We start from the raw sequence: 26,848 nt of genomic DNA on the forward strand, positions 1-26,848 counted from the left end.
CACCCTCCTCTTAATCCTCCACTCCTCCACTCCCAAGTTCTTTTGGGTGATCTCAAGTCAAGAATAGAAGCTTACCCATGTAAGTTTTTACCTTTTTCCGAGCTTTTTTTTTTCAGCTTTTTTTAGCTGACATCGTGATTTCGCGACTTTCCGACGTAACTGGTTAGTCCCGCCCTTAAAACTGCGGTAATCAAACAAATTACACGCTCCCGCTAACATACGTGCGGAAGTGTTAAATTTATACCTTCCGCTAACTTGTTAGCGGAAGTGAAAAACTTAGTCATTTCCCGTGGTTATAACTGCGGATGTGTTATAATTTTCAACCTGTCCGCACTTATAACTGCGGTAGGTTCATAAAACATGAGGCATCTGTACGAGGTTACTGTAAGCCTCTTTAATAGCACCAATTTCCCGTTGTTATAACTGCGGATATGTTATAATTTTCAACCGGTCCGCACTTATAACTGCGGTAGGTTATGAGTCCTGTGTAAACGGTTATTGTAAGCCTCTTTAATAGCACCAATTTCCCGTGGTTATAACTGCGGGTGTGTTTAAATTTTTAACCTGTCCGCAGTTATAAGTGAGGAAGGTAGTTTTTTTTTTTAATTAAAATTACTGAAGGGTATTTTGGTCTTTTGGCAGTTTTGGGGATGGCTCACTTAGCAAAATAGGAGGCGCGAATAGTCTCTGCCTATTAAATAAGGGTATATTGATAAATTATCTAAGCAGTTAGTAACATTTAACAGAACCAACAGAAATATACAACTACTAAACGAAGGCATTTAGGAGGTAAGTGAAATCATTAAAGTTTGAGTTTAATTTTGATGCACCGACGGTGTAAAGTTTTTTTACACCGTCAACCAATCAGATTTCACGGATGTGACATGTCAATTAAAGAAATTAAATGAAAAGAGAGATTTTCTCACATCCTTGAAATCTGATTGATTGACGGTGTAAAAAAAAACTTTACACCATCGGCACATCAGACTTTTTCTCATCTCTTGAAGTTTTATTTAGTTTATATTTTCAAAATAAGACAGCCAACATTAGTTGGATCAAATTCAGATCCTTGGTAAGTGATGTATATATAATATATATTGGAAAGTGGTGGAGATTACTAAAAATATTAACTTTTCTCCATTTTTCACGTTTAGATTGACAATGAGTGGAAAGATTGATATTGGGAGTGGAAAATTCTGAAAAGCCAGTGAGCTGCACGAAAATATCAACCTTTAGAGAAAGAAAAGTTAAAGAGAGAGAAAAGAAAGCATATCTTAAATGGTACTCAGTTTGACCGTTGGTCTTCCGATTTTTACTGGTTCCAGACTAGCTTGAGTAGATCGGTTTGATTTTATTTCCTAGCAGTTTTTACAGTGTTTCGAATTGGTGTCATGGTTGAATTTCCACTTAAACTGGTCAAACTGTTCAGTCTAGTATGGTTTTCTAAACATTGGAGTGTGGACAAATGGTGATACTGAGAAGCTCGCTAGCAGGGATCGCCATAGATGAACTATAAGAAATCTGTAACAAAGAGTTTAGGAAGTGACATCAAAGACCACTGTGCTCACGATGAGGACCGAAAAGTGCTCAAGCTTTTCGTTGGATGGTTCTCTTTCATTTTGAGTGATCCATCTTTCTATACACCGGAATAGTTGCACCACCCAACCCGACCACCAACAGTGAATCCTCGACAGTTTCAAGGAGCGAAGATCTAAACCGCCATGCCCACATGGAGTGCGAACCAAAACCAGATCTCGAGAATCAGGAGAAACTTATTTTTGTTGTTTTGACAGTGATAACTTTAAAGATTAAGGATTAAACTCTTATTAGGAGAGAAAACCCACTCAATAGGTAGCCTAGGGCCAATTCAGACTATTTATTATTTTAAATATATATATCCAACGGTAGAAATGGGGTGTTGCACCAATGCACCACATGTGAGATACTTCACCTTAGACGCTACCCACAATATTGCCACCTTAAGAAACCAAAGAACAGACTTCAAGAACAACTTCAAAAAGATGTTCTGATTTTTCTAATTTTACAACAAGAGTTTAATGAATATACACTGTCAGTGTAAAATAGTTTTACACGGACAACTAATCATAACATGTCACGTAGGAGAAATAATAACTTTCATTTTAAATTTTAATTACAACAAAGATGTTCTTTATGATGTGGCAGAATTCAATTGGATAACTGTGTAAAATATGTTTACACCTGATGGTGCACATCCCTTTAATTCTTACAACAAATTCAAATTCAAGGACAACTTCAAAATTTTCAAGTAAATAGCCATTTCCAAATATGTTTTTTTTTCTAAGAAAAATGAGATCCTAGTTTTTAGAGCTTTCATGACCAATTGCTAAGTTCTCGTGGTCTTATTCTAATGGTTTGGTCTTATGTACAATGCTGCAGATATAGAAGCAAAACCTATTACACAAACAGTACACCGGTAAAAACTTATTATACAAACACATAATAATAACAACTGATTTTTCACCTCTTCCCCCTCATAAATGGGGGAAAGATAGCGTGCTTGGTGAATCAACCCTCACGATAATATCTTCTTCAACAGCAGAATCATCACTTGAATCATCTCTGTGATGCTCTCTACGCTCTGTGCTTTGTGGAGGGGGATTTGTAACATCTTGGTTGAACCGTGTCACTTGATGACCCTTCTTGTCAGTTGCAGCACCTTCTGATTTGACCGAAGTAAGCGGACGGTCTTGATACGACGCCATGTTTGGATATGACAGACTCTGAGGTGGTGGTGGTCTAGCACGATTCATCGACAAACTTCTTCTCTGGAGTGGGATGTTCACCTTGAAAATGAAAATAATTAATGGTAAAAAATACAACAAAGTAAAGGTTGATGTGTAGAGTTACAGTATTGAATGTGCAAGAAAAATGACAGTTGGTTGCTTATTGATTTTCAGCTATCATTTTAAAGTGGAAATCCTTCTACAACTGATTCTAAATCCAGAATCAATTACAGGGAGAAGCTTCTGTGAGTAGCTTATGGGTTTTAGAATTGACTCTAAGGAGGAGAAGTTGATCCAAACATGCTAATAGTAAGGCAAGAATTTAAGATAGAAGCTTGATTGTTAGTGAGCTTGCCTGGTTCAGTTATCTCCCGAGTAAGCCAAGGTAACCACAATGGTGATAGAGCTAGCAGTTGATAAGAAAACCACATTATAGGTAGTTTCACAATGGGTAAATTCCTTTCTGTAAGGCTCAAATAATCTATTTCAGGTAATTTCACCACTATATATATGATCTGCGCGATGCCGCGATTGCATCCATAAGTTTCAGTGCCTGCTTACCCGATTTGGATCCTCTCATGTGACATCACAGTGTCAAGTGGAACATTATGTTTATATCTCTCCTCATAAATATTCAAAGGGTCTCACATATTTAATACATATGAAGAGAGAGATAAACATAAAACTTCAACATAAGGGGACATGAGAGAATTTTCACATAAGAGGACCCTGATCCCTGCTAACCATATAATATTGGGCATACATTGGCAACTAAAGCTTCTAGGATGAATTTAGGAGGAAAATAAAAGAGTAGGTGGATTTGATAACCCTGCCAGAAAGCTTATATTATTTGTATAACTAATCAATAAAATTAGTATTCATGAAACTGATTTTTTTTCTTCAGACGAAGCTAATGCTATTCTATACTGACATACCATGCTCCCGTAAATGCTCAGCTGCATTGCCTTTTCAGACAAACTAATGGTTTGTTGCCCAACCCCTTCAGCACTCTGCTTATGGCGCTTCTGATTAAAGAAATGTTCAGGCCAACTCATGAGACCACTGTGTTCTCTACGGAATGATCTATGGGAATGATCCACGGCAGGTGATAACCGGGAACTTGACCTTCTGACAAGAGCAGCATCAACCTCAAATGCTGTCATATCAAACACGATTACCCTTGCTCTAGTTTCGACTAGATAACAAGATCCTTGATGAGTAAAACTAGCTTCCTCAGTACCTGGTATAATTGAAAGTAAAAAATGAAACCAAATTATTTTTCACATTGATAGGGGAAAAAAGTTACAAAAATTAAAAACCGAAAAGCTGCATCTGATTCGATAAATTTAGTTTCCTTATTCAGACTTAAGAGTAGTTATGATATTTGTACTTGAATTCCACTTCCATTTGCCTGTATTTCCAAAACCTTCGAATCTAATGGAAACTCAAAGAAAACAGTAATTTCGTAGAGAAAGTTAATTGAGAGAACATAAATTTAAGCTCAAATACCCGAAATTGCCAAGTTTTGGAAGCTTTGATTCCCATGTGAAGGAAGCAGGGTTGCTGGTGCAGTTACCAGTTCTTGTCGACCTTGAGTTTTCACATATCCTTCCAGTAAGAAGGCAACTGAATGGTGAGGGATTTCTATTGTTTCCCCTCTTATGTATATGGTCATTTCCGATCTTTCAGCAATAAGAGCTCTTAGATCTTGCATAGCTAGTTTTTCAAATTTCTGGGGAAACAGTAGTTTGGAAAGGAAAATAGCACTTTCCTGCAAATCATGAAAAACAGTGTATGACTGACTTTTCATTACAATTGAAAGTCATTAACCATTTCTATGCCTTCTACAACAACAAAGATAAACATAAAGAAATATACTAAAGATATATTTTGGAATAAAAAAACTAAATTATTGTTGAGCTGCAAAGAGTTACGATATTCCTAGACAATGAATGCTGGAATTTCAGAATGAAACGATATCAGCCATCAGAGGCCATTAATGTCAAAGCAGCACTAGCAAAAATGGATTATTAATATAACCATACTTGCCACAGGAAGTTTTCCAATGAAGGGTCTGAGTTGAGCATTGAAATTATTTTATCAGCTTCAAGAAAATAGCAGAACACGATGGAATCTGTGATGACATTGCATATATATGGTCTTCTAGTCAGAACTTCATAAAGACCCAATGTGCTCCCATGAGTAAAAGTAGGATAAAAAGGGTGCTTGGTTCTGATCATCTTGCTTTCCCACTGGAAAAATAGCAATTTTTAAAAGATTCATCTTTTGTATGTACCATCAGAAATCATATGTTGAGCTTTATACCGAGGGAATTAATACCTTCACCACTCCATTAGAAATTAACCAAATACCATTTGATTTGGCACCTTCCTTGTAAAGTGTCAAACCCCGCAATTTCATAACTTGCTTGGTATTGCTTGCAAGTGATTCACGAATCGAAGATGGCAGAGCACCCAACATAGGATGTATGTTACTTATTTTAGGAAGCTTAACCAAAGGAGGATTTCTAAGTAGTTTCTTCAAATCAGTCTGAAAAGTAAATGAATCAATTAATAGATGAACAAACATCTTACAATTCACACAAGAGGGGACCATCAGACACCAGATAAACAGAAAAATATCACTAAAAGATACCTGGACAGCATCATGAAGATGTAGCATCTCTTTCTCTTCCAATATCCCAGCCTTCTCAAGGTTTTGAACGTACTCCATTAAATGGTTTAGAACTACATATGTTGCTTGCCTTGTTTTTACAACACGCAAAACCTGAGAACAACAAATTCATATTGAAAATAAAGGAAGCTTGAGAAAAGGAGCATACATTTAAACACTTCATAAAGACAAAATGATGCACTGAAATTTAAAGTGACAACCACAGAAAAGACCAATCAATTTGATAATGACAGGCCTAATCCAAATTGAGTACAGTAAAACTAAAGCATTGGTAGGTGTTTTTAACTAGCAAACCTGAGGGTATGTTACATGAACATCTTCTAGGAACTTTCGTGCTTCTTCTCCTTCTACAATACTTTCATTGATAACAGCATAAGCAACATCACTGTCACCTACAGAAATATTAACACAGCTAGTAGGGACAGAACTCAAAATGAATGGAGAAAAAAAGTAGAACACTGAAAATAGCATTAAGAAGATAATCAGACAAAGGTACATTATTACCTATGAAGTCACGCAATTGTTGTCTAGCAATTCTGTGGGCACGAAGAAATGCAGCACAAATATAACATGCAGATTCCAACCTTTCCACAGTGAAGTAGGTAACTAACTTAGATGGGAGCATACTAGATTGGAGGAACTTGTAGTAGTTTGGGAAGTGTATATTAGCTTTTAAGCCTTCCCAGTCACAGAGAGGCTTAGAAGAAGCTAAATCTATTGCTTCTTCCACTGATAGCATAAGAATATTAGCTGTTGTTGTAGTAATTCTTCCTTCATCAAGCATCTCCCAGTAAGCCGCTTGGACACCTAATACAAGCAATAAGTTCTCAAATTAGGCATGATAATGATATAATTAAAGCAGTCAAATTCACAGAACTATTAGAAAACAATAGCTTGACTAATCAAAGGACTCAGCCAAATAGAGACTACAACAGATTTAGTTTAGAATGTAACTTCAGTCTGTCGAGCTGGGCGTAAGAACCCCTAAAGTATGTATCTCCCGTGAGGCTATTTTGTGGCAAAAACATATTAGCACAAAGCCCAATTTAGGACGATAGGACAAAACATATTGAGATAAGTCAAGATCTCCTAAAAGAGAAGTTGGACAGTGGCTTGCTAACTACAGTTTACGTTCTTTCCGGACACAAGCTTTGGAGTGTTCTAACTAGAGGCCTGTCAACAGAGCGTTATCAAAGTATACTACAGTTTATGTTGTAAATGCATTAGGATAGAATATTTCACTCTATCCTTTTTCTTCGATAAATATCATTGGGATACTGTGAAATTATTAGGACAAATGTATACAAATATTAGAGCTTGCACATTGTAAATAAAATATCACCTAATAGAATTACTAATTATTCAGATTTCAACTAAAAGCTTCAATAAAATTGAGAAACATCCATCTCTATCAAGCATAATACCCCAAAATATACTACAGTTCTTACAGATATAGTAAGGTAACATATCATTGTTTTTATTTCTACCCTAAACTGCAAATATTTATAATGTTTCAAGCAGTTAATCAAACAGAAACACAAGACATAAACTGGATGAGGTTCATCCAGTTGTTGAAGGCATTGATGCACAGTATGCGAAGCTATAAAATTAAACAACTTATTGGGTTGAAACAAATGTAAGAGTTCCCATACCATTCAGAATGCGTACTCGTATGTCTTTCAAATTCATAGGATCCATGTTACCATCACCTTCAGACGGACCATGAGGGTGCACATGTTCACCTTCCGTGTCATTTAAACAGGAGATATATCTCTTCACTGTGGGCCAGTCAGCTGGTCCAAGTTCCTCATCATCTCCAAGTTCACCAAAAGCCTCTAATGCTTTGTTCAACATTTCATTCTTCGTAAAATCAAGGATACGTCTCTGTTATTACATGAGCAAAACATGAGGGCCAAGACCAAATATAACTCAGGACACAGGAGAGAAAAAAAGGATAAGGAGATTGTCATTGGAAGCAATTTACAAGCATTTATACAACATAGAAACTTTTCTTTCATATTTCTTAATACACATATAATTTCCAATATATTTATGTGTCAAACAACCACTTATCCCAAAAGCTTAAGCTGTTGGGTATGGGCCACATGAATGGTTTTATATTATATTCTAACACGCCCCCTCACGCAAGAGCCCTTTGGGCTTGAAGCGTGGATAAATGCACAGGCCCACCTACCATGTGCTTAATTAAATTCCACTTTTTTATTAGAAAGTGAGGGGAGCAAGGATTGAACTCTAGACCTCTCGGCCATAGAGGCTCTGATACCATGTCAAACAACCACTGATCCCAAAAGCTTAAGCTGTTGGGTATGGGCCACATGAATGGTTTTATATTATATTCTAACATTTATGCAACTACCAAATGGTTATATAGCTATATTATAAAGTGGCATCAAGAATTTATGCTGTTATACCAATTGCTAATACCATCTTTGACAGAATTTTCAAAGCAAGACATGGATTTGGCTTTCAACATTGGAAGGACTGCGCCATTAAGATAGAAAGAAAGGCATTCATTCCCTACTGCGTACCAGATGCTCCTTAATAAAGGCTGGATTCTGCCATTAACTTGTATTTAGTAGACTGCCATTCAGAGTATTCTTTCTATTTTAAGAACCAAGGCTCTAGAACAATGATAGGTGAGAAAGAGAAAACACAGATGTACAATAATAGGCCATAATCACAATTGCGTAAGGTACTTCGTTATAGAACAAGTACTGAGCATTTATAAGAGCGGTAATAGGATATAGGTTCGGGTTCAGCTAGGGATGGCACCTGCCCAAGCCCGGGAGTGTCGTCCCACTTCCTATCCCTGCATCTCTCCTCTGTCCCTTCCCCCATCCCCAATCCTCACGACGGGGTAATTTAACTCATCCCCATTCCCCACCTCCCCACGGGTCCTCATTGGGATCCCGATCATGTTATTAAAATTTTAAACTAAGCATATAACATACATAAGTTAATGCAATAAATTTAAGAAGCACAAGTGATAACACATCTACATCAACACAAATATATAATAAAGTTCAAATAACATTAAATGAAATTCATTACACAAAATGTGAAGTCTACAAAATAAGCAATTTGAAATTTAAAGTCCAACATTCAACTTATCCAAAATGTGAAATCTAACGCTCAAATATTCCCTCGAGCATTCAACTCATCCAAAAGGTATGTCAAGAAAGCTTAGATAGATTTGGTTTTTATCTCTTTGTTATATCTATAAATTGTACAAGTATGTTGATGAAATAGTAAGAGAAATATTTTCACCAAGTTCTCAAGTCATCTCTTATAACAAGTTGAAATATTTGGTAATATTATTGATATGAAAAACTGTACAGGGATTCCTCTTCTTATAGAGGGAATTACATAATGTGATTGATCAAAGTCAAAGAAGGAAATCCTTGACTAAAGAGAGAATTAGGGAGAATGAATGAAAATAAGAAACTACCTAAAATAAACTAAGTACAAACAGGAAACAACATAATTATATACAAACAAAAATATAACTGCTAATTAAGAGCATTAAATGCTCTATTTCACAGTCTGTTGACACTCCCCCTCAAGCTGGCCTAAAGATATCCTCCATAGACAGCTTGCTAGTTATGTTGTCAAAGGATTTCTTGGGTAATCCTTTGGTTAGGATGTCTGCCGATTGCTCTGCAGTGGGAACATATGTAATACAAATCTGCCCACTTTCTATCTTCTCTCTGATGAAGTGTTTATCAACTTCGACATGCTTGGTCCTATCATGTAGGACCGGGTTGTGTGCAATAGATATTGCAGACTTGTTGTCACAATAAAGCTTTATTGGAGGAGAATTGAAAACCTTTAATTCCTGTAGAAGCTTTTCCACCCATAATGCCTCACAAATTCCATGAGCAACTGCTCTAAATTCAGCTTCTGCACTACTCCTTGCTACAACGGTTTGTTTTTTACTTCTCCAACTAACCAAGTTTCCTCCAACAAAGGTGCAATAGCCTGATGTTGATCTTCGGTCTGTCACACTCCCTGCCCAGTCTGCATCAGTGTAGGCTTCTACCTGAAGGTGCCCACGGTTTTTATAAAGAAGCCCCTTCCCAGGTGATCCCTTCAAGTATCTTAAGATTCTAAAAACTGCCTCCAAGTGTTCATGACCTGGTGCATGCATAAACTGGCTTACCATGCTTACAGCAAAGGCAATGTCTGGACGGGTGTGAGATAAGTATATTAGCCTTCCCACTAGTCGCTGATACCTTCCTTTGTCCACCATATTTTCTGTTTCAGCTGGTTGCAGCTTTAAGTTGGGCTCCATGGGTGTTTCTACAGCTTTGCATCCAAGTAATCCTGTTTCTTTTAAAAGATCCAGAATATACTTTCGCTGGTTCATAAAGATACCTTCCTTTGATCTTGCAAACTCAATTCCAAGGAAGTATTTCAATGGGCCAAGTTCCTTGATTTCAAAAACTTTAGCAAGTTTCTCCCTCAGATTTTTGAGTTCCAAGCTATCATCACCTGTCAGAATAATATCATCAACATATACAATCAAGATAGCAACCTTATTATCTGCTGAATGTTTATAGAACAATGTGTGATCAGCTTGGCTTTGGATATATCCAAGCCCTTTTACCACTGTTCCAAACCTCTCAAACCATGCTCTTGGAGATTGCTTCAGCCCATATAATGACTTCTTTAGTCTACACACCTTATTTCTTCCAAGTTCTTCTTCAAATCCGGGGGGAAGACTCATAAACACTTCTTCCTCTAACTCCCCATTCAGGAAAGCATTCTTTACATCCAATTGATGTAAAGGCCAGTTGTAACTTGCAGCAAGGGATATAAGAATCCGAACAGAGTTAAGTTTAGCAACTGGAGCAAACGTCTCTTGATAGTCTACTCCATAAGTTTGAGTGAACCCTTTTGCCACCAATCTCGCCTTGTACCTCTCTACACTTCCATCGGCCTTGCACTTAATGGTAAATACCCACTTACAACCCACCTGTTTTTTGTCACGTGGCAGGTCTGTTATTTCCCAAGTTTCATTCTTTTTCAGTGCACTCAACTCTTCTAAGACTGCTAAATTCCAATTGGGATCATCTAGTGCTTCCTCAATGTTTCTAGGCACAAACAGATCTGTTATTTTAGAGGTAAAAGCTTTGTGATTCGGTGAAAGATTTTGGTAGGAAACATATTGGGAAATGGGATGGTTTGTGCTAGATTTTTCTGATTTTTGGGTGCAGGTTCTGGTTCCTTTTCTAATAGCTATGGGTAATTCAATAGTAGAAGTGAAAATGTCAGTGTTACCTCGAATTTCTTGTGGTATTCTTACTTGGCCTTCTTCCGGGATTTCTGGTTGGCTTGGTGCAGAGATGATGGATTGGTCTTTGGTCCTTTTAGGATACTTCCGAGTATAAACATGGAACTCCTTTTTTGACTGTGGTATTTCTTTCTCTGTTTGGGCTCCACCTAAGTCTGGCATAAGATTTTCTTTAGAAATTTCAGAACTTGTTTCCACATGTTCTTCCTTGTTGCATTCATCAATAAAATTTGTATTCTCTGTGTCTACAATAGGAATGGGCAGCGGTTCATGCAAAAAATTGTCTTCACTCACATTATTATTCTCCCCCTGAAGGGAATTTTTTTGAAAAAAAGGTTGATGTTCAAGAAAGGTAACATCCATGCTAACACAAAGCTTCTTTGTGATAGGATTAAAGACTCTATATCCTTTTTGGTTTGGAGAATAACCAACAAAAATGCATTTTTCTGCCCTTGGGTCTAGTTTGGACCGAGATGTGGAAGGTTTATGCATAAAAACTGTACAACCAAACACCTTTAAAGGCATATCAGTATGTAATCGACATGCTGGAAAAATGGTTTTGAAATTTTCCAAAGGTGTGCGATAATTCAACACACGAGTGGGCATTCTATTTATAAGATAGGCTGCTGTTAGGACAGCATCTCCCCACAAATACTTTGGAACATTACTCTCAAACATAATGGCACGAGCTACTTCAAGGAGATGTTTATTTTTTCTTTCAGCGGTGCCATTTTGTTGAGGAGTATTTGGACATGTCGATTGATGCTGAATGCCTTTATTTTTCAGAAACTCATTGAGATTTTGATTGAAGTACTCAGTTCCATTATCACTCCTCAAAATGGAGATCTTTGTATCAAATTGAGTTTCTACCATTTGTGAAAAACTTTTAAATATATTAGGAACTTCAGATTTTTCATGCATAAGGTAGACCCAACACAACCGGGTGTGATCATCTATGAAGGTTACAAACCACCTTTTTCCAAATTGAGTTGTAATTTTTGAAGGCCCCCAAACATCACTATGGATTAAGTAAAAAGGTCTAGATGCATGATAAGGTTGAGAATAATAAGGAGCTCTTTGATTTTTTGCAAGAACACAACTTTCACATTCAAGAGAAGAACAATTAACATTTTTGAATAAATCTGGAAACAAATGCCTAAGATATTGAAAATTCGGGTGCCCTAGTCTGTTATGCCAGAGCATTATTTGGTCCCTAACAGAGGTGCAACTCATACCACAAAGACCCTGAGCTGCTTTATTTCTGAAAGTATCCTCAAAGTAGTAAAGTCCATCCTTCATCTTAGCACTGCCAATCATCTTCCCCGAAATCCGGTCCTGAAAAACACAATGAGTGTCAAAGAATGTCACACTGCAATTGGAATCTTTGCAGATTTTGCTAATAGAAAGAAGGTTGCAAGATAGTTTGGGCACATGTAAAACTTTTCCTAAGTCAATGTTATTGGATAAGGTAATCTTCCCCTTCCCTGCAATTGCGGAAAAAGAACCATCTGCAATTCTAATTTTTCCATTTCCAGAACAAGGAGAATAGGTTTTAAATAAAGGAGAAAGGCTAGTCATATGATCTGAAGCACCTGAATCAATGATCCATGGTGCATGAATATTTGAGGTGCAATTAAGGGAGCTAGGGGTAGAAAAATTACCTGTTTGTGCCACAGAACCACTAGGAGTACCAGATAAAAAATTAGAATTTAACAACCTTATGAGTTCCTCAACTTGTTCCTTTTTCAAGGAAGTCTTTTCTGCCTCATGAGCTGTAGGGAAAGATTTTTGATTTTTAGGACCTGACTTGCCACCCTTTAGATGTGCTGGCCTCCCAATAATTTTCCAGCAACTTTCCCGAGTATGACCGGGTCTGTTGCAGTGATCACACCAGCGGTTTGAGAAGTTCTTCTGGTTAGTAGAAGTCTTAAGGGCAGCAGTTTCTACAGCAAGAGCATTGGTCTCAGAAGGAGGTGCATCCGTTTTGGTCTTTCCCATCATCACACTTCTGCGAGTTTCCTCTCTTCTAACTTCAGCAAAGACCTCACCCAATGAAGGTAAGGTTGCTCTCCCAATGATTCTGCCACGAACTTCATCTAGCTCTTCATTCAGACCAGCAAGAAACTGAAATATTCTACCTTCTTCCACGGTTTGTCGATGGTGTTTGGCATCCTCTGCAGAGTTCCACTTGTAAGTGTTGAAGAGATCTAGATCCTGCCAAACTCGCTTCAAAGAGTGGAAGTATTTTGTCACGTTATTACCTCCCTGCCGAATTTCTCTGACTTTCAAGGTGAGTTCATAGATCTGAGATTTGTTCTCAAGATCTGAATACATTTCCGTGACACTATCCCATAGCTCTTTGGCTGTGGAATAACACATGTAATTGCTGCTAATGTCCTCCTCCATGGAGTTTACCAGCTATGTCATCACCATGGAGTTTTCAGCGTCCCAAACAGCATATTGTGGATCAGCAATATCTGGCATGGGTTTCTCACCAGTGAGATACCCAAGTTTTCCTCTGCCACGAATATACAACTGGACAGATTGGGACCACCGGAAATAGTTCGACCCATTGAGTCGAAAAGTGGTGATTTGGACAGAATGAGATTCACCGAACAGGACTCGCTGCTCCTGCCTTGGAGGCACAGAATGAGATTCGCCGAACAGGACTCGCTGCTCCTGCCTTGGAGGCTGCGAGACTTTGGGAACCACAATCTCCTCCGTATTCTGATCATCGCTGGCTGAGGAACTGTCAGCCATGGATGCAAATCAGATGCGCAGAGATCTTTGCTCTGATGCCAAGTTGAAATATTTGGTAATATTATTGATATGAAAAACTGTACAGGGATTCCTCTTCTTATAGAGGGAATTACATAATGTGATTGATCAAAGTCAAAGAAGGAAATCCTTGACTAAAGAGAGAATTAGGGAGAATGAATGAAAATAAGAAACTACCTAAAATAAACTAAGTACAAACAGGAAACAACATAATTATATACAAACAAAAATATAACTGCTAATTAAGAGCATTAAATGCTCTATTTCACAGTCTGTTGACATAACAAAAGTTGAATATCAAAGATAAAGAGAACCCAGACCTTTGCTGCTGATAACTTATCCATGTCAAGGAAGTGTAAAATGAACTGTGTAGTTGAACCATTCACTATAAGTGTTAAAAAAACAATTCCACCAGTGAAGAAAAGAAACTGCACAACCAACAAAGATTTCTGTCAATTTATAAAAGCAATCATAATATCAATGAGCTCCAGATTATATGACATTATGAAATTGTAGAACAGAATCATGCAATTGAAATCTATAGGGGCTTTATTAATACAAATGGAAAACATACCATCGTTCCTATCTCTGAAGTCAGTTCAGCAGATTCTCCACCCGAACGCTAAACCAACCAAAAACAATGATTAAAAGACAACAAAAACATGAACATGAATATTAACAATGATCTCCTCCCAGCACACTTTTTCCTCAGCTTTTTCTTAAACTTCATTATAGAGGAAACAAATGTTGTGGAATTTGCTTTAGCCCATACATAGTGTTAGAAATAATGTAAATAGGGAAATTATGTTGCAATCGCTCTATGATTACATGATAGGTCTAACTCTACCCAAAAGCTAACTTAGGGATGAGGGTTATGCTACCCTTTATAAATACTTAATTGGCCATATCTCTAGTCGATGTCGAACTTCATAACACCCCTCCCCCATCACGTCCAGGGCTGGATATCTCGATCGTGAAGTTTGCCATACTAGATATCAGCGGGTGACCCAATAAATGGAACCAGGATAGGCTCTGTTAGAAATATAAAATAAAATCATCCGTGTGCCCTTTACCCAACAACTTAACCTTTTGGGATAGTCGGTTGATGACATGGTATCAAAGCCTCTATGGCTGAGTGGTCTTGATCCTTGTGGCCCCCATTATTCTAATAAAACGTTGAATTTCAGCACATGATAGGTGACCTGTGCATTTTCATGCTTCAAGTCCAAGTGGGCTCTGGCGTGAGCGGGCGTGTTTGAAATATAATATAAAATCATTCACGTGTCCCAAATTCTAATAGCTCTCTTTTTTTCTGTTCAACACTTCAAATAAAGTTACTTCATTTTATCAAGAAAGAATAATGCAATCAGCACCTATCTCCCATTGTAAATAATAAGGCACTATATCCATGAAGAGGGCTACAGATATGCATCATTAATACTTGCCTTAACTGAAAGTGAAAGTGACAGGGCAACTGCCCCTCGTAATCCTGACCAGACGAGAATAATAGCTTCTTTCCAATCCAAACCATATCCAAAATATCTTAGAAAAGGAAATAATGCTCCAACTACAATGCATCGAGACACCTGGACATAAGCATAGAGAACCAAGAGGTAGATCCATGATTTTCCTATTATAGAACAAATAATTAGTAGCCACTCCTTTAGAGTTAATAAATATAGGTATTTTAAAATGAAAAGAATGGCAAACAAACAATGGTAAAAGGTTCTAGAAAACATAAGCATATAAAAGCATCTAAATGGAGTCATCGTTGTTTTGGTTGAGAAGAATATGATCCCCAAACTGAAATTACAAATTATTGTTCATCATTATCAGTATAACAACAACTAAGCCTTTTCCCACTAGGTGGGATTCACTATTATTGATCAATTTCAGTAGATAATAAAATGCTTAAAATATGGGACAATTTGTGCAAGAGCTCTCATGCGCAGCACGGTAACAGGAGGATGATAGAGGCAATACATGGAGAGATGTAGTAAAAGTTTATGTGACTAGATAAAGGTGACAATTTAAAGAAATTCTATCACTTAACATCTGTATTCACCTGCCAATTCCCCTCTATATGAGTTAGAGAGGACATGAATGGATTTTTCTTACATGAGCAGATTGTCTATAGACACAACCAATCAAAAGCTTTAGCAACTTCTGATTTCCTTTTTATTATTTTTTTAATTAAATACATCCTGACACTCTGAATGGTTGTCTATACGACCTATTGAATATAACTTCTACCAAAATAAAAAGCATTCATATATTAGCATTCAATATATTTTATGGTATGGTTTTCACCAAATGAATGAAACATAAGAATATAATCTCTGGCATAATGAACACATTAGAGAATTTAGTAAGTGATTCAAGTGAATACTACCATGATGAAAAGCATTTTCTTCTTTAAGCACCCCTTCAGCTATAAGAACTCCACTGCACAATGAAGATAAGAAAACAGAATGGAAGTTATACTAGTAAGAAGGTTAAACAGCAGCTAAAAACTGTATTCAACATTTCAACTATATATATCTTGTTAGATTTATCAACCTAAATGACATCAACAGCATGTTTCACAAGGCGTATCAGTAAATTATGATTTGAGATTCCAACTAAGCTCTCACCTCAGAATGAAAATTAAGGTATTAGCAATATAAGCAACCATTTCCCTGGAGAAAAATAAATAAAAGATCAATATAATAACATTTGACTGGGACAGAAATTGAGTGGGTCTAAGACAAATCTGAATCTGAAGAGTGACCTTGCTGCAATCACAAGGCATACTAAAAATATATTCCTTTTGTTTTGCGAAGAACTTCTTATTCATTTTTCGTTATTTTTTAACTGCCACTTAAATAAGTGTAACACCCCAAGCAGAAAAAAAAAATTCTACCGTAGAATGAATCTAATTCATCTAATTTAATATGCTCATGAACAAGTAAAAGTCATACCAAAAGTAATGTAAGCTTTGTTGGCTTTCACCTTTAAAAGCTGTCCTTGCAAATGCAGAATAGAACCTGTAGAAAGATCTCAGTGAACAGATTTCCAAAATGTGGTAATTCAACTTGTTCCTAAAGCTCAACTTACATCCCCAATGACATAACTGTCAAAACACCAGAAACATCTGCACCCTCTTGAGCCTATAAAAGAATTTGACCGTCAATTTCTCCATGCACGAGAGAGAAGTAATTCAAAATATAATCAAGAACAAAAACCAAATATGATGATGATTTCAACAGATAAATTTTCTCATCTTACTAAAAGAAGCTTCCAATAAATTTGGGAATACACAACTGATGCATACTATGTACATAAAATTACATAGTAAAAATATAATCTCTCAACTTACTAAAAGATGTATCCAAGTTTCAAAGTAACTTACAGTGAAGTAAGCAATGTAGCTAACAGCAACTGTTAGAGAAATCTCAATCACCGTGTCATTAAAAATAAACCCAAGCCACAAAACAGATGCTATACCAAAAGCAACACCCAATCCTACACTGAACCAAGCAGAGGGTCACATTAGCAAACATATAACTTTTGCCACCAATACGACAGAGAAGTAGGTAAAACCTACGCTCCAAGTGAAACTTGTGCAAGAAATTTGATTATAGCAACCCAGTTGAAGGTCTCTCCAAGAACCATCCGATAGAAAAGGGTATAAACCACAATAGCCGTCCTGGACAAGAATGAAGACTAAGCTTTGAAGAAGACAAAATAAAAGATATTTAATAAGCCATCACATGTAGAAATAGTCACTTATTCCATATGTTCAAGGCTTTAAGCCACTTCCTATGAACTAGATTCTTTTAGCAAACACATAAATTCATTTGAAGGGTAGACTTTAGTTAAAATAAGAACCAAGGATTCAAAACAAAATACCCATCATTCATCAAGGATTCCCCTTCAATTATTGTGCTTAGCTTTTTGCTAGCACCGAGCTCTTTCAACAAGGCCACCACAGCAACAGGATCTGTTGCACTCAGAAGTCCCCCAAGCAAAAGTGACGTTTTCCATGTCCAGTTATATGGAAAAGTAAGCTGCATTAGAACTCATTATATTAGAGTATAAAGCAATTATGCTTTGCTATATACATTGTAACTGTTAGTTGCAAGCTGGTTAAGTTTGTTAGTCAGTTGAGTTTGTTATGAGTCAGTTACGGTTAGTTACTAACTATGGTTAGCCTAACTGTTAAGGCACTGTGGATTCGTCATCTTCCTCACACGGCAATCGCTATGACGATTCCAAGTTTGAGGATCGCAATCGTCAGAGCTATGACGATCATTCCTATGATGATCGGAATCGTGGTGGCTATGATAACCGTTCTGGTGGTCGCGGTGGTCGCGGAGGCAGAGGACGCGGCGGAGGCCGTAATGTTCAATGTCAGATCTGTAACAAATGGGGACATGATGCTAGTATCTGTTATCATCGAGGAAATGCATCCTCTGGCACTGGTGGAAAGCAATCTACTGCTTCACCATATTCACCTTTTGCTATGTCAGCACAATTTGGTGCTGCTCTGCCTCAGATGATGATGCCTTCTTTCGGTTACCCTCCTTACTTTGGAATGTCTCAATTTCCATCTCAATTTGGGAATGTGCAGCAGTTTTCAGGTCCTGGTTCTATGTTTGGACAGTCATCTGCAATGCCTGGGTTTGGAGTACCTACAAATCAATATTCTGCTGCACAGTTTCATGGACATTCCAGGCCTGCTTTTCCTACTGGAAGACCACCTCAGGCTATGCTTACTGCACTTCCAGCTTCTACCTCAGGGTCATCAACTTCTGGAGCTTCTGATCTGAGCAGTTGGTTTCCAGATTCTGGAGCTACACATCATGTGACCAATGATGCTTCAGTGGTCAATGATAGTGTTTCATTGAATGGTAATGATCATGTTTACATGGGGAATGGCCAAGGTTTGCCAATTCACTCAGTTGGTTCAGCATCATTTTCTTCACCCTATAATGCTAAAACTAATTTTCTGCTTAAACATCTTCTTCTAGTTCCTTCTATAACCAAAAACCTTGTTAGTGTTAGCAAGTTGGCTAGGGACAATGGTGTTTTCTTTGAGTTTCACTCTACTTACTGTGTTGTGAAATGTCAGGACACTTCTGAAGTGCTTCTTCGAGGGACACTTGGACCAGATGGCCTGTACTCCTTTGATAACATGCATGCTTCCAAATTCTTCAAGGGCTCTTCTTCGAGTGTCACTCCAGCTTCATCATTGTCTCCAGCTTCAGCCTTTTCTGTTTGTTTTCCTTCTACTATTTCTAATGTACCTAGCATAAATAACTCAGAATCTACCACTGTTGTGCCTACTACTTATGATCTTTGGCATGGTAGACTAGGTCATCCTCATCATGAGGCTTTACTTTCAGCTTTATCCATTTGTAATATACCAATACCTAATAAAGCAAAATTCTTTGTTTGCACTTCTTGCTGTTTGGCTAAGTCTCATAGGTTACCATCTTCTTCTTCTCTTACAACTTAAACTTCTCCTTTGGAGCTTATATTTGCTGATTTGTGGGGTCCTGCATCAGTAGAATCTTCTAGTGGTTACTCTTACTTTCTAACCTGTGTGGATGCCTTTACCCGTTTTACATGGATTTATCCCTTAAAAAGGAAATCAGAAACTTGTGGTGTCTTTATTCAGTTTCAGAAAATGGTTGAATTGCAGTTTAATCTTAGGATTAAATCTGTACAAACTGATAATGGCACAGAATTCAAACCTCTTTCCACTCATTTTGCTTCTCTAGGTGTTGTTCATAGGCACACTTGTCCTCATACACATCACCAAAATGGGAGTGTAGAGAGGAAACATAGACATATCATTGAAACTGGTTTGTCCTTACTTGCTGCTGCTAATATGCCTTCTCAGTATTGGGATCATGCCTTTCTAACTGCAACTTTTCTCATTAATAGACTTCCTACCTCAGTTCTAGGCAATGTTAGTCCTTATTTTCTTTTATACAAAACTCATCCAGATTATAAGTTTCTTAAAGTCTTTGGAAGTGCATGCTATCCTTTTCTAAGGCCTTACAATCAGTCCAAGTTGTCCCTCAGATCCAAAGAGTGTCTCTTCTTGGGTTATGCTTCCTCACACAAAGGGTATAAGTGTCTTGATGCAGAAGGTAGAATCTTTGTTTCCAAGGATGTACTCTTTAATGAGTTCAGGTTTCCTTTCCCTACTATGTTTCCTTCATCACCTGGTCCTGTTTTGCATTCTCATGGCATTTCTTCTATAATTCCACATACTCAGTCACCTTCTCCTGTGATACATACTCCACCTCAGATATTACCTTCCCCTTCTGCCTCTCCTGGCCAAGTCCCTTCCCCTTTGCCAGTTCACTTTTCTCCTGCACCTACCACTGCCCCAACACCTTCAGTTGTTGTTCCTACAACTTCTCCAGCTGCATCTGTAGTTCCTACTGCACCCCTTGTAGCTGCACCAACTAATGTTCATTCAATGCAGACTAGAGCTAAGTCTGGCATTGTTAAGCCTCGGTTATTCCCTACATTGCTGCTCACACAGGCTGAGCCTACCACAACTAAACAAGCTCTTAAGGATCCAAAATGGCTTGCTGCAATGCAAGCTGAGTATGATGCTCTGCTTGCTAACAACACTTGGACATTAGTTCCTCTTCCCCCTCATAGGCAGTCTATAGGCTGTAAGTGGGTGTTCAGAGTCAAAGAAAATGCTGATGGGTCAATTAACAGATATAAGGCCAGGCTGGTTGCAAAAGGCTATCATCAAGTGCAAGGGTTTGACTATTCAGAGACATTCTCACCTGTGGTCAAACCTATCACCATTAGATTAATTCTTTCACTGGCAGTTACTAAGAAATGGCATATTCACCAATTGGATGTGAACAATGCCTTTCTCAATGGTGCTCTTGAGGAAGAGGTGTACATGGTACAACCTCCAGGGTTTCAGCATGCAGATAAGTCCCTAGTCTGTCGACTTAATAAGGCTCTTTATGGCCTTAAACAGGCCCCAAGGGCCTGGTTTGAAAGATTGAAAGCTGCTCTTGTGAAGTTTGGTTTCAAGCCCAGCTGTTGTGATTCTTCCCTTTTCACCTTTCACACCAAGACCTGTTGTATCTATATCCTAGTTTATGTGGATGATATAATCATCACTGGCAGTTCTCTACCCTTGGTTCAGCAAATTGTTCAGAACTTAAACTCAGAGTTCTCACTCAAACAGTTGGGTCAACTGGACTATTTTCTTGGTGTTCAGGTCCATCATTTGCAGAATGGTTCTTTGCTTCTCACTCAGACCAAGTACATAGGTGATTTGTTGGAAAGGGCAGATATGGCAGAAGCAAAAGGCATCTCTACTCCTATGGTTGGAGGAGCTAGGCTCAGTAAATATGGAGCTGACTACTTTGACAATCCTACTCTCTATAGGTCCATTGTTGGGGCCTTGCAATATGCAACATTGACCAGGCCAGAAATTAGTTTTTCAGTAAACAAGGTGTGTCAGTTTCTCAGTCAGCCTTTAGAGGAGCACTGGAAAGCTGTCAAAAGGATTCTCAGGTATCTCAAAGCTACAAGTCATCATGGTCTACTGATCAAGCCTTGCTCTCTCACAAAGCCAGTGTCCCTTGTTGCCTTTTGTGATGCTGACTGGGGGTCAGATCCTGATGATAGGAGGTCAACTTCTGGCTCTTGTGTATTTTTTGGTCCAAATCTAGTATCTTGGTGCTCTAAGAAACAGACCCTGGTTGCAAGATCTAGTACTGAAGTTGAATACAGAAGTCTGGCCAACACTTCTGCAGAACTTCTATGGGTTCAGTCTCTTCTCCAGGAGCTACACATTCCCTTCCAAACTCCAAAAATTTACTGTGATAACATGGGTGCAGTGGCTCTGACCCATAATCCTGTTTTGCACACTCGGACTAAGCATATGGAATTAGATATTTTCTTTGTTAGAGAGAAGGTTCTCAACAAGTCACTGTTTGTGACTCACATTCCTTCAGTTGATCAGCTAGCAGACATTTTTACAAAGCCTCTTTCTCCTACTCGGTTTGAAGCCTTAAGGGACAAACTCAATGTGTTTGAGAAATTTCTTTCTCAACCACCTTGAGTTTGAGGGGGTCTATTAGAGTATAAAGCAATTATGCTTTGCTATATACATTGTAACTGTTAGTTGCAAGCTGGTTAAGTTTGTTAGTCAGTTGAGTTTGTTATGAGTCAGTTACGGTTAGTTACTAACTATGGTTAGCCTAACTGTTAACTATAGTTAGTTTAGGTAGCTTGCTATGCAAGTCTCTCTCACAGTATAAATACTGAGATAAACTCTTGTAATCTTCACCTTTCAATGAATAATATTTTCAGTTCAATTCTCAGATTCAGTTTAGGTTTTCAACACATTATAACATGAGTTATAATAACGTGACACATATGTTGAAATCTAAACAAATTCGTTCTCATACCTTCAAAGCAGTTCCAAGAAAAAAGGTTGAAAGCACAACACCTGGACCAGCTAGTAAGATCATCTGTGCCATACACCTCTGTATTCAGTCCAAAACAGAAAATGAGGATAGTTCATCTTGTAATGTAATATTAGACATTTTAATCAACAGGTAATGACATAATAAAAACATCAAATTCACTCCCTGTTTAGCTGGGCTCAGTGCTAGCAGCCTCTGATATTGTCAATCTAATTCCTCATATTCTGTTTGGGAGTTCTGGTAATTCTATGGAACAGAGTTACTTAGTCTCATTATGAGTATTGAAGATTTTTAAGCCCTTGATATGTGACTTAGAATTGTTAGATTCTGGCTTAATTTTCACCTTGGACTCCTTCAGTTTATGACTTAAGGTTGGGTTTCGTTTGGTATTTCATATTTGGACTACTTAGTTTGAGTTTCTCACTAGGGAAGCTTACCAATTATAATCATTCAGTGCAGTTTGAAGGTGCACCGCCAAGGAAGAACTCCAAGATGCAAGAAAATCAAGGGTTATTCAGGGAAAATACTGCTGTTAAACCTTTTTTGGTAAAATAAGAATAACTTTTGCTTAACAAGTACAAATAGTATGACTTCAGTGGCTGTGGAGACTGGAGAGCCAAGATATAGATCTAAAGTTTTCGTTTTCGTATTTATCACTTTCCATAGCTCTGACTGGTTGAGTTCATGAACTTCAGAGAAATTATGGGCCAAATTACTTAATTCTACTAAACAGATCTTTCTGCAGTATTGTGTACATAAATTTTTCTATGGACCTTGGACTAGGCTTATTTTGGAACATAACTGAAGACATATGACCCCATTTACACATATTGAGGGTGAAAGTCACGTGACGTTCTGGGAGCACATGCCATGATGCCCATGTACTAATGGAGAACTTTGTTTCAACATTAATACAAGGGAACAAGTTAGGGCAATCAGTTTTAAATTTTTATTACTTTTCTAGTAATTATATATTTAGAGGATATAAATTGCCTATGCTTTTTGCAGTCTATTCAATCTTTTATTGAGGAACAAGTAAGGGCTTCATGGATATTATATAGCAGACAAACAAAGACAACAGATTTCAAGTTACATTTAGAAAAGGCACCAAAGCATACATAGCTTACTTATAAGTAGGTATGATGAGTAATAAAGAATATGCATAACAAAATGAATGGGCCTGCACAGAATCATGACAATGTGTGTGGCATGCGCACATATGAGATGGGAATTAGCATAACAATATGACAACATCACTTGATATAATTCATAGAAAAATCCAGGGAAAGAAACCTTTATTTGGTGAATTTCCATTGAGAATGAGCTCTCAAAAAGGAGAGCAGGGAGAAAAACAGCTAAAAGAAGTTCTGGATCAATATCTGACCCTGCACATTAAAAATATCAATTACTTCCACAATTTTGTAAACAAGAATAAGTGAAGATCAAAGCTCCTAAAGTTGAATCACATTCTAAAATCCCAGACGAAATACATATCCAGATGTATATAATGAAAAGCCTTTTTTTTATTGGCAAGTACATGAACTAGAATAAAAAAAGTACAAACTTACAAAGACGAATTCCATCTCCAATCTTTCCCAGATGATGAGAAGTACCATATTCTGTTTAGAAATCCACCTTTAATCAGTCAAGTTATTTATTAAAAAATAAAAACTAAATAAATGGAATGTGTTCTATAAATATGAAATCAAATTAAAAAAAAAGGTGCATATAGTAAGGGGAGGGGGGAAAAGAGTAGATTTAAATGGAAGAAACATAGGACCCTATTCTAAGTGCAGACTGTCAAATAGATTGGCAGAAAAAACAGTTTTCCATCATTGAGAACATACTAAACACCACTTTCTTAAGAATAATTTCCATTTCCAAGATTTGAACTGGGAGCACAACATTTCCCAAGTGACCTCTAAGATGACAAAGAATGCGGAAAATAAATAGAAATGATAATCAACCTGGAATCAGTTTGAAACATTCTACAAGTCAGAAACCTAGATAAATATGCTAGAATGGTAATGAATATAGGTAGATGAAACTATCATAATAGTCAGTAAATTACAAATGGATTCTCTGAAAATCACTTGCTGGTCTACATTGGACTCCCATAATTATCATGAACACAGCTTCTGGTATAGATACATAAAAATCTTCCGCTTTCAAATAAAAACACATGAATTTTTTTCTCAACATATGTTATTAGAGAAGTAGAATTGTGTTTTGTGCCAGCCAGTTTTCCTTTTTTTTCTTTTTATTTATTTTCAAATTTGAATTCTAATATGCCATGTATTGATCTTCGGAAAAGTTTTACACATGCAAGTGTCCTTGGTTGAAACTTCAAATCCCTGTTCTTTTAACTTTTTTTACTAGATTCTTAACAACAACAACAACAACAACAACAAATAAAAGCAATTTTTTTCCATATCCCTGTTCTTTTAACTTTGATACTATTCACTTTCTTTCTAATATAGGAATTTGAGTAGCTAAAAGGGGTTCCTCCATTCAGATTCAATTTGAGTAGTTAATTGAAATTTGAAAATCAAGTTATCAATCTTATGGAGCAAGTCAACTCTCCTAGAAGCCAATTGAAACTCAAAAACCTGCATTCACTGTCACAGTTTCACTCGATTCGATTCGATTCGATCATATCATATCATATCATACCAAACCAGCAAGAGAAATTGAAGGTAAACTAAGAAAGTAAGAGATGAGAAATGGGTAAAGAAACCTATTGATCCAAGGGCAATGCCAATGATGAGTAACGCAGCAGTGTAAGGGACTCTGGTTCCACGCAAGAGGTGCCTGCAAGCGATTCCGAGAGCGAGGCAGAGACCGAAGAAGATGACGCAGTCTGATGGGTTGGATTCAGCACCTGAAGAAGGAGAAGGGGCAGAAGCAGAAGCAGAAGCGGAAGAAGGAAGAGGCTGCTCCTCCATGATTCTGAGGGGAAGCAGCGATTCCGTCAACGCCGCCATTGTAACTGCCGGCGAGAGATGATAAGAGGAGTGATGTGGAAGTGTATTTAACTACTAGGACTCATTCAGCAGGTAGATAGATAAACATAAGATTGGATCATCTGCTGTTTTAATAATAGTTAAGTACAACATTGATTTTATCAAAAAAAACAAAAGTACAACATTGATTGATTGATGTCAAAAATGAAAATTTATTTACTTTATTATGGAATACATGAGAGAGCTAGTCGTGTGTAGTGTGGATGTTATCAGCTCAAACATGATTATATATAAGAATATTTGTTACGATTACCTATGATTAGGGGGTGAATATGTCAGACCGTTCGTATGGGTCTATGACCTAGCTTACATCAGGTTTAGGTTAGGCACGCTAAATGTATAAAAAGACAAAGTCTACACTTATAAAAAAAGTCTTGTAAGTCTAATACGATAGCCTATTTAAATAAATGTGATGTGATTAATATAAATATATTTTATCTTTACTGTTGTTGTTACGTTAAATATTTATGATAATATCTTAATATTATATACTTATTTACATTTTTATATGTTTAATCAAGATTTTTTGTTGGTAAGCATATGTTTATTTTGAATCAACTTAACATATATAATGATTCAAAAATATAAGTCTATTTAGAAATACATTTATGGCCTATTTAAATACTTTAGTATGATTTTAAATAGAGAATCTAAGACCCTAAAAAATTCAACATAATATAGTTTACTTTCATCTCTAGCTAGTTGTTTATAATATTGTTAGTTTGTTTATAGAAAAAAAAAATTAGATATAATTTAACTCGTAAACTCAACAAATGAAGTAAAATTTATAAGCCTATAATTTAATCTGTCACTAAAATGTATGTAGGTTGGATGTCTTGTAAAAGCATATGTATATGTATCATTACTCATTTTCATAATATAAAAAGCTACGTGACTTAATGGAAAACTAGAATATGAGGTGATTTGATGAGTTTTTAAATATTTTTCTTCATTTTATCTTGACTGGATTTCGTCATTTGGTTTGAAAAATTAATCTAGCTCATTCATACGCCACATCATTCAACCCTTAACATAAAAAATGTTTTTCTATACATCACAAGTTACGTGTTTCTTTGAACTTCTCTGGTACGGCATCACTATTTTTTTCTGGACAATTTTAAAGCAACCTTCTACATATACTGTTTTGCCATGCAATTGCAAGTTTGCAACTCTCATATTAATTCATCACTTCTAGCCCTGGAGAGAGGGTTACCCTTGAGCTTGGACTCTCTAAATCATTGCAAGTAATTCACTCTCCCCTACATCAAAGAGAAGGAACCTATGTAACATGGACTCTCAAAGGTAAAGTACATTTTTGTTTTTTATTTACCTAAACGTGAGACCTAATTCACTGATTAAGGTAGTATTAATAAATGTGTGACATAAAGGGTGTCAGCAATATTACACTGCAGTGTTTTAAAGAAAGGGTAACCCCAATCCCCATGATCCCTCCCCTGCTTTCAAAAAGAAAAGTCCAAATGAAGGTGTGTGTCATTTTGCGCCAATGATTCATTACTCTTATTTGCACATTGCATAGGTTGACAATATTCGACTTTAAAAATTGATAGGTTTAGGACTGCAGCACATGAATTTGATTCTCGGTCATATGAAACAGCATCACACTACATGATCTGATAAGAAATCGGCTGTGGGAAGAATCTTACAAGGCCACATGCACGTTTTTTGCAAACTCAAAGTGACTTGAAAATGAAATCCTTTATTAATATTTGAACTAATGCATCTCTCATAAAAGTAATTTTTGTAGAATGATGTGTAATCTAATTATCAAATCTCATAATTAATAATGTCACC

The 26,848-nt window shown here is 37.0% G+C and overlaps 1 protein-coding gene across 3 annotated transcripts; it reads right to left on the reverse strand.

Annotated features, from left to right (window-relative positions):
* Nucleotides 1–2,166: 2,166 nt before the first annotated feature.
* Nucleotides 2,167–25,074, reverse strand: LOC130711809 (sodium/hydrogen exchanger 8-like). Of its 3 annotated transcripts, XM_057561555.1 has the most exons (23): nucleotides 24,751–25,074; nucleotides 23,582–23,632; nucleotides 23,307–23,398; nucleotides 21,996–22,073; nucleotides 17,443–17,600; nucleotides 17,138–17,239; nucleotides 16,943–17,060; nucleotides 16,648–16,700; nucleotides 16,512–16,577; nucleotides 16,185–16,229; nucleotides 15,944–15,996; nucleotides 14,997–15,181; nucleotides 14,126–14,173; nucleotides 13,872–13,979; nucleotides 7,112–7,343; nucleotides 5,964–6,266; nucleotides 5,754–5,851; nucleotides 5,421–5,552; nucleotides 5,106–5,315; nucleotides 4,811–5,017; nucleotides 4,275–4,536; nucleotides 3,701–4,005; nucleotides 2,167–2,825 (listed from the first exon to the last, which is right to left on the reverse strand). In XM_057561555.1, exons 1-23 carry the CDS (start codon nucleotides 24,995–24,997, stop codon nucleotides 2,514–2,516), a joined length of 3,465 nt encoding a protein of 1,154 aa, XP_057417538.1. In that variant the 5' UTR covers nucleotides 24,998–25,074; the 3' UTR covers nucleotides 2,167–2,513. The 3 variants fall into 3 exon arrangements, with proteins under 3 accessions (XP_057417538.1, XP_057417539.1, XP_057417540.1); XM_057561556.1 differs by lacking the exons at nucleotides 13,872–13,979; nucleotides 14,126–14,173; XM_057561557.1 differs by lacking the exons at nucleotides 23,307–23,398; nucleotides 23,582–23,632; nucleotides 24,751–25,074 and having other exon boundaries at nucleotides 17,443–17,533; nucleotides 21,996–22,052.
* Between the last annotated feature and the right edge of the window lie 1,774 nt (nucleotides 25,075–26,848).

Source organism: Lotus japonicus, chromosome 4 (assembly GCF_012489685.1).
Source record: "Lotus japonicus ecotype B-129 chromosome 4, LjGifu_v1.2".
In the NCBI taxonomy this organism is placed as follows: domain Eukaryota; kingdom Viridiplantae; phylum Streptophyta; class Magnoliopsida; order Fabales; family Fabaceae; genus Lotus; species Lotus japonicus.